Source organism: Myotis lucifugus, unplaced genomic scaffold (genome assembly GCF_000147115.1).
Source record: "Myotis lucifugus unplaced genomic scaffold, Myoluc2.0 scaffold_1, whole genome shotgun sequence".
NCBI classification, from domain to species: domain Eukaryota; kingdom Metazoa; phylum Chordata; class Mammalia; order Chiroptera; family Vespertilionidae; genus Myotis; species Myotis lucifugus.
The window spans coordinates 23,352,959-23,361,706 of NW_005871049.1; the positions used below are offsets into that span (position 1 = coordinate 23,352,959).

At 36.2% G+C, this 8,748-nt stretch overlaps 1 protein-coding gene and 1 pseudogene across 1 annotated transcript; one reads left to right on the forward strand and one right to left on the reverse strand.

Moving 5' to 3' along the window:
- Window positions 1-438: 438 nt before the first annotated feature.
- Window positions 439-802, forward strand: LOC106697245 (annotated as a pseudogene).
- Window positions 803-6,163: 5,361 nt separating this feature from the next.
- APELA (apelin receptor early endogenous ligand) lies at window positions 6,164-7,656 on the reverse strand. Its single transcript, XM_023753574.1, has 2 exons — window positions 7,581-7,656; window positions 6,164-6,252 (listed from the first exon to the last, which is right to left on the reverse strand). Exons 1-2 carry the CDS (start codon window positions 7,654-7,656, stop codon window positions 6,164-6,166), a joined length of 165 nt encoding a protein of 54 aa, XP_023609342.1.
- Between the last annotated feature and the right edge of the window lie 1,092 nt (window positions 7,657-8,748).

Here is an 8,748-nt window from a genome sequence, read left to right on the forward strand (position 1 = left end):
TCAATACATAATATATATTATCACTAAGGCATCATGATCTTTATAGAAAAGTTTTATCTTATCAGTAAATTAAAAACATTAGGGATTTTCTCTGAGCATGGTCTTTGGACACTGGACTGTGATTGAGAAAACAATAATTTTCTATGTTTAATTTTAAGGAAGATATACCAGATATTATAGCCAATGAAGGAATCCCCTATACTTAACGCTACTTTCAGGCCATTCACACATTGTAAAGATGTATACTCTAAACTTTAGGGGCCCTATCTTATCTTCAAGGTGCTCACATTCAAATATGAATAAAATTTGACAAAATAAAGAAGAATATGATAATTGTCAATAGTCTAGACCAAATAAACTTATCACACAAACAAAAAAGAAGAATATGATAAATGGCTTTTAAAAATATAGTGGTATTTTCCCACCATCTTGGACCCTATGGAGGCCTGCTGGGAACAGGACTTCTATAAGGACAACTATGGAAGGCTGTGGTTCAAGGCCATTTTTGCTGGCTAGACGTGGGGTCTCCGGGACCAGAGGGAGCACACGGCTCTTCTTAAAATTGAAGGTGTTTATGCTCGAGATGAAACAGAATTCTAAGTACAACACAGTGACTCCTGGTGGCAAACCAAACAAAACCAGAGTAATCTGGGGAAAGGTAACTCATGCTCATGGAAACAGTGGCATGGTTCTTGCTAAATTCCGAAGCAACCTTCCTGCTAAGGCCATTGGACACAGAATCCGTGTAACGCTGTACCCCTCAAGGATTTAAACTTACTGAAAATAAATAAAATGGCTTTGTTTCCTGTGCTTTGGTTTAAAAAAATTATATGGTGGTAAAAAATAAAAGAAAACCTACTGATTAAAATGCTGTGATTGTTAAGAGAGTAGAAGATTATTTTACGTTAGTTGGATCAGGGTGGGCCTTGTATAGAAAATTCGATTTGAAAAGAACCCCAGGGGATGGGAAGTGTTATAATTTGATGAGATCAGGGAAGCAATTAATTCCTGGAGGAGGAAACACTTCCAGCAGAGATAGGAAATCAAAGTTCAGTTTGGCAGTTAGTATTAGGAGATAAAGCTGAAAATGTGTGATGGGATCTAATGATGGCAAGTTTTAAATGCTAAAATAATAAAAGTTTCATTTCACTTCTTTTAGCAACATTTGTGGACCGCCTGCTATAGTTTGGGCACTTTTTTTTGGCTGAAGATACAAAGGTAAATACAGCCATTGTTGATAGTTTAGGTAAGCTACTCCATGTTACTGCTGCCTCAGCACTCATTTTGTTTGGCTAAGAGGCCTGCAAAGACCTTAGATGATACTAGCTCCCTTATACAAATACATGTCCTGGACAGCAGTCGCAGAGTCACAAGCAAATGTAAGTTCCTGATTTTGACTTCTCCAACAGCCCTTGTGATCAATAGTGTCCCCTGCCTCCTAGGGCAAGTATACTTTATGTGTCTCTTAGATAAGACCCTTTCGGTGCTTACCAAAACCCATCTCTTTTTATTTGAATTTACCAATCCAACCCTAGTTCAGGAATGCCAACACACGCTATCCACAAACTCTAATACAGGCATGTGCCCCCGGTCCCTTATCTTGAGCTCTCGCTCTTGCTGGCTATATCCATTCTGCCTTGACCTCCCCATTTGGCCCCTCCAGGCATGAGTAATACTTTACTGCAATTTATCTCCAGTCAGCTGTTGAATTCAGGCTTACCATTCTGTACTCTGGGTGCTCCACTTAACAAATGTTAATTTAACAGAGTCAGAACACCACACTCTGCCTTCTGCCTTCAGGAAATTTACAGCACACTGAGGGCAGAGGCGAAGAATGCAGTCAGTTACTAACACATTACTACTATAATGCAGTGAGTCAAGTGCTCTGACAGAAGTACACAAATGGTGCTGAGAGAAGAAGTGGGCATCAGAAACAATTGGTAGGGATTTCTTGAAGGATGAACTGATAATGAAGGAAAGAAGAAAGGACATTGAAGGCAGAAGTGCAGCAAGAGGTGAAGAATTGATTGACTTTAAAGTAATGGTAATAATAAAAATTTTAGCCACTATCTATTTAGCACTTATTATTATGTGCTAGGGATGCTTACGATAAGGTTAAGTACCATTGCTAGCTCCCTCGTACAGGTCTGGAAGTGGAGGGAGACTTAGGAAGGATAAGTGACTTACCAATGATCACCAGTGAGTGAGCTGTATGACCAGAACGTCTAAGACAGTCTCAATTCTTTCTTATTCCCTCTGGGAGAGGGAAGGGGAGAAGCGGTGACAGATGATGCTGAAGAGGTACAATTTGTAAGGTGCTGTTTGTTAAATTATGGGAGTTCTAATTTTCTGAAGGCTACAGGGACACATAAGGATATTAATCTTGGTGTGACTTGACTGGATTTAGTTTGGAAAGATCAGATGATAAAAATAGACTTTCCAGAACCAGAACTGGAGGCTGGAGTGATCAGTTAAGGTATTGAAGTCATGTTGGGGAGATATAACAGGCACTAAGATAGTAGTAATCGAGATGAAGAGAAGGGAACATTGAAAAAGAAATATTTCAAACCCAGCCAGCATGGCTCAGGGCTTGAGCATTGATCTATGAACTAGGAGGTCACGGTTTGGTTCAATTCCCTGCCAGGGCTTATGCCCAGGTTGCGGGCTTGATCCCCAATGTGGGGCATGCAGGAGGCAGCTGATCGATGATTCTCTCTCATCATTGATGTTTCTTTCTCCCTCTCCTTTCTTCTTTTTCTAAAATCAATAAAAACATATTTTTTAAAATATTTCAAGGTAGAAATGATAATCCTGGTAAACCAACTAGAATTAAATATTAGGGCACTGTGTTCAGATAATTACATTGAGACACTAACATGTGTATTTCATAGAATATGGTATCTTACATAGTAAACATCTAATATATGGTATCTTTACAATTCTCCAAATCTTGAGAAAACAGGAGAAATATTTGAGTGGGAGGAATTGAAAAGTTTACTTTTAGGTGTTCATTTACATTAATTGGATCAGGGTGGGCTCATATAGAGAATGGGATATGAAGAGAACCCTATGGGGGGAAAAAGGTTTAAATTTGATGAGATGAGCCCTGCTAAAGTGGAGATTCTGTGCTGAAGGCAAAGTTGGCTTTCAGTTCAGCCAAAAAGGCAGAATGGAGCAAGAAGGGCCAAAACAATAGGACACTTGTGAAAAGACAGGGGAGGCAGGCCAGGTCAAGGAAGTAGGAGGTCCGTAACTTTGAGGGGTAAGAATAAGGCAGAAAATAGAGAACTAGACATTTTGAATGGTAATCAAGGATAGCAATTATAAAATTGTACACCTGAAACCTATATAATTTTGTTAACCAATGGCACACCAATAAATTAAAAAGAAATTTAAAAAACGGGGGCAAGAGAATATTATCTAGTCTCAATTTATAAAAGGTAACTTGACCAAATTTCTTTTCATAGCATTACTTCTGGTAAGTGAAAATGGGCAAGAGAGTGGGAAGATTTTGACTTTACATACTTTCATACTGTTAGAAAAAATTTTACACCATGAAAATGTATTATAATTATTAAAAAGCTAGATGGAGCATGTACTAATAGGGTATGTAGTTACCTAAAGTACACATTTAAATAAAAGTATTACTGTAGTAAGATTTTACTGTTGGAAAGGGAAAATCATCAGAGTCTAAAACCCTACTCCATTTTCCACTCTAGCTCTCATATTAACCTGTAAGCTTGGCATTCCTGACACCCTTCCTCCTGCTTTCCTCCACTCTAATTCACTTATGCTGAAATATTTCTGTGAGGAAAAGATAAAAATCAAGAAAATGAATTGTATGCAGCGTAGGTTTTCTATTTGATTAAGTCTATTTCTTCTTAATTGTTAGGAAATCTTACTGAGGATCACTGAAGAGGACTCTAGAAGCTGAAAAAGTTGATATTCAAGGTAGTAGAACATTCCTAGTAAGTGAGTTGAAAGTCTAAACCATTGTAAAGGGTTAATCTGGAAAAATTCCGGTTAACTGTTTACCTTACCTATCCTTTTACACTTTTACTTGACCCTAACTGAATCAAGTAGCCCCGTGTGATTTTATCTAACGCGTGCAGGAAAACAGAGGGGAATAAATGAAAGGGCTGTTCTGCCTCAGAGTTCCACTACCTCGGTCCAGTGTGCCTTTACCCAGTATACAAGTGGTCAAAGATGTTTTGTTGCAAGATATATAAAAAGTGTGCAAAGATGTAGGACAGTGAGAATTGTGCTACCAAATTTGAAGGTAGCAGTTGTTATAGCACTGGTTCAGCAAGATCTTGGAAAATTATCTAATGTTTATCTTGCATTGGTTCTTATACTATCTCTGGATTCCAAAATAAGGCTTTTATACCTTCTTCAAAGAACTGTGGCTGGAATGTAGGACTAGTCTAAACACTGACAAAATGAATGCTGTAAGCTGAGCAGTTCTTTAAGGGAATCAGCCTAATTTTGTAAAGGGTTGCTATTATTAAATGTTTTATATGGCCTTCACTGAAATTTCCCTTTGGTTTACAAATTTGGTTTGTAGGTCAGAATTTTTCCTTAACTTTGACAATTCAAATTTCCCAACTCTATCTTGTTTACTTGAAACACTAGTTTTTATGGCATGCGGTTTGTAGAGAAAGCCAATATAACCTGTGGTTAACTAAGGGCTTTTATTCCCAGTTATGTAAGGTATCTTGCTCTGTATATGCAGGAATTCCCTTGCTATTGTGAAATACCTCCTCTCCCCTTTGTTATTTGTGGGGGAGTGCTGGGAAAATCTTGAACTTCTCCACTCCTCCTCAGCACAAATTTTACCATTATTTTTTAGATGTGAGAGTGAAATGCATTATTAACACACAGCAAAGGATTCTTTAAAAATAAAATCCTTTTAAAGCATGTTTGAGCCTCTACTAATTGTTTTCTCAGGAACTTATTGTATCTTTATGGATTCTTCCACCAAATTTATTTTACAAATGTTGTTAGCAAATAGTAATTTGTTATAGATTACAGGCATAGAGAACTTGGCGTTTTGTCTTAGTTCTCATGATAAATGCTTACTAGTGAAATGCTTATTACTGAATTGCTCTTCCTTCTTTTAATGTTCTACTCAGGACTTTCACTGGGTTTGAAAACCACATATTAAACAATAGGTATATTTCTTTCATGAATAATGCCATAAACACTACAATCTATTGGTCAACTAAATAAGCAAATTCAGCAATTGCCTATGTGTTAACCAGCTGAGGAATATTTCTATGGCATTTTTTTAAAGGAAGAATATACTTTATGACTTAACTAGCTTAAAATAATTACAATGGAATGTCAAGTTATTTATTTTTGGTATGAAATAACTTAAACTTTGGGCAGTGTTTGAAGTTGATTGATTCAGATGGTATTACTGGTGGTGGTGGTGGTGTAAAATCATAGGTCTTTTAATTATCTTTTTTTTTTTCAATGAAAAAGAAGGGGGAGGAGCAAAAATCTATTTGGAATTTATCCTTAAAAATGCAACCATCAAGACCAGTCCTGTGAGTGAGGCTGTAAAGTTGCTGTGCCATTAATATTAAGTTGATTTTACATATGAAAAGAAATATTTTCAGGAAAAATAAACTGCAAATTGAGGCTAGCACATCATTCACCTAGTGTTGTTGGGCAAATACATCCATATGCTGAAGCACACAGTGGCCTTAATGGGAAATATACTTGTTCCGGATAACTAAGGAGCTATTAAATGTTTTTCAAAACACATATTTAAATACATACTTTCATAATTATATTCTCCTGGTGCCTGATATTTAAATAATAATTGTCAAACATACATAATAGTATTAATCCCCATATAACTCTCATTCAGATTCAACAATTATCAAGATTTTCCTCATCTATCCCATTAAATTACTTTTAATCATCATGTCATTTCACTCTTTTTTTAATAATTCTTTATTGTTGAAAGTATTACATATGTCTCCCCTTTCTCCCAGTTGGTCCCCTCCAGCTTATTTCACTCTTTCATCTGTTAGCATGCATCTCTTACACTGACATTACCATAAAGCCATTATCACCTGTAACAAAATATGAATACACATTCTTAGGTCTGGAATGCTGCCTAAATGTAGGAAAGCTATTTTCCACCAGAAATACCTCAGGGGAAGGGCACTCGTGAATGGAGAGGCATACATCTCCTCTGATGGCAGCTGAGTCTGTGTAGTTTTCTTCTCATTGCCAAATTAGCTGAGGGGAAAAAAAGAGAAGTATTAGGAGCGTTTTTCCGAAAACGAACTGTTGTTTAGTCTGGGGGATGCAAGAGAATATTTAGAATTCAAACTATAGTGTGATTTGCTACTTGTTCAGATGTGATTATGATATAAAAAATTAATGCGATGCAAATACACAAGGTATATTCCCAGCAGTTCATGTTTATAGCAGTATCCTCCTCCTTCTACATGTCTTCTTCCAAAATGCTCCTGGACCTTTTATTTTATGTAGTGAATTAATCACAAATGTTTTACAAGAACATTATCCAAGGTGTTACATATTTCAGAAAAGTAGAAATGGTTTGAATAGCAATTGCTGTAAACATTAAGAAGGAATGCTTTCTGAGTTGCTAATTAGGAACATTTTTCTTATTTATGTAAAAGGGCACACCAGGGGATTCCATTTGAAATAACCTCAGTGATCAAACTTCTGATTAACCAAAAGGCAGAGACTGACTTTTTAACCAGTTACTTACCATTTTCTGTCCTAAATGGAGAATTACATTATCAAGTGAATAATGGAACATATTTGGATATAAATATAACTACCTTTCTATTTATATTTAGGATTGCTTGTTCCTGAGTCAGAAAACTTTCTAATCTTTTTACTTGCCAGTGCTTTGAAACCTTAGATATTTGGTTTTGAAGTAAAAGCACATTAGAATAACTGTTTACTAAATTTCTGTTGGATAAGAACAACACAAATGATATCATTTTTGAAAAATATGCCAAGTAAATTAATATTTATCTTGACCATACATATTTTTGACACTTTTGGGCTTATAAGCTCAATAATACTAAATTATACTTTCTTGTTTTAAGTGACACATCAAATTATATAACTGGAAATAATAGCTATTGACCCATTTTAAGAATTCATCTACAATTTGCCACATTATGATTTTTATATGCTGTGAATTCAGTTAACATTGACCCATTCCAGCCAGCAACATGCTCTTTTAATAAATTGCTTGGGATTTGCATTTTACCTAAAAATCTATAATAGACCAAACATTTCCGTTCCTTTTTACTTGTAAGAGCAACATATCTACAAAAGCTAAGGGGTCTTTAAATTAGAAAAAATAGTGGTAAAATATTTACCATCATTTTAATATCCAGCTATTTTTTAAATATCCAAATAATGGACCTAACAAGATAGAAAGAATACTTCTGAAGTCCTACACACCCCCAGTACCCTCAAGCACACCTAAGAGATTTTCAACATAAACATAATCATGCTCAGAGACTCATGGACAACAAGAGGCATAAAAACAAGTTACTCTTACAAATATATCAAAGTCTTACCTGGTCTCTGTCCATTGATAAGAAGAAGACTCATCATAACAATTAAAAATACAAAAAATAATGGTTGGAATCTCATTTTTCTGCCACACTAAAATGGAGCAGTAGCTCTCAAAGTAAATCAAACTCCTTTGAACAGCCTGTGCAATATCTGTGTGGCTCTTCTCACATTCTAATGACAAACCTCGGAGAACTGCCAGCTGCCTTTTCCAGAAAGGTTAATGATCACATCAGACAAGGTTACTGGTGTGTTGTGCTGCGGTCAGAGCCTCCCCCGGCCCCAAACCCCTCCTCCACTCCCCTCCTCCTTCCCCTCTGTCACTCCCCTTCATTTCCATAAGCAAATATTGGTGAAATAAGCCATTCAAGTGTGCTGTAACTTCAGTGGAAGCCTACTCTGGAAGCTTTTAGGAGAGACTGATTTAATTCAATCTGGATTTGGCGAAATATGTAAAACGAGGCATGGCTTTGCCTCCTCCCCTCAACACTTGCATCTGTTTAAACTTTGTGTTGCCCATATTGGTCCCACATGCAGAAACCAGTGGAAATGACAGGAAGTCTCTCTTTTGTCCTTTTTCAGAAGGAATTCTGAAGCTCTAACTTAAGACTCCCAAATGCTTTGTGGCAGAATGTGCTGAATTGCTCTCTCATTACCAAATCTACTGCAAAGTGGTGCCTATTTATCTTAAATCTCTAAAATGCTTAATCTATGTGGGTTTATATCAATAAACATTCCTGGGGTTTAGAATGTTCTGCAATAAATCTGAAAAGAATTTATATTTTTATTTTGTAAAGTGCCATTTAAAAAGTAATGATCATTTTTATCTGCAATATGCCTAGGATTTTTAAAAAAGAAAGTGTAGACAAGTCACAAACTCATGAAATCTGTGTTCTGTTAAAAATTTTATATGTGGTGAAATACCAGGCTAACAGAATAGCACCGTCACAGAAATCAGAGCTCTCCCAACACATTCAGAAGGCACAAAAGCCATCAGTGTTGTCTTCTCACACATGCACTAACATCTCTTCTTGTTTAAAGTGCTTCCTTCTCCGTTATGAACTGAAGTTACTATACTTACTATAAAGTAAACCAAAAGAATCATGAAGAGACACTTTTGAAACACATGTAGAGCCAAAATACCAAATCTAAAGCATATGCAGCTTTTATGAA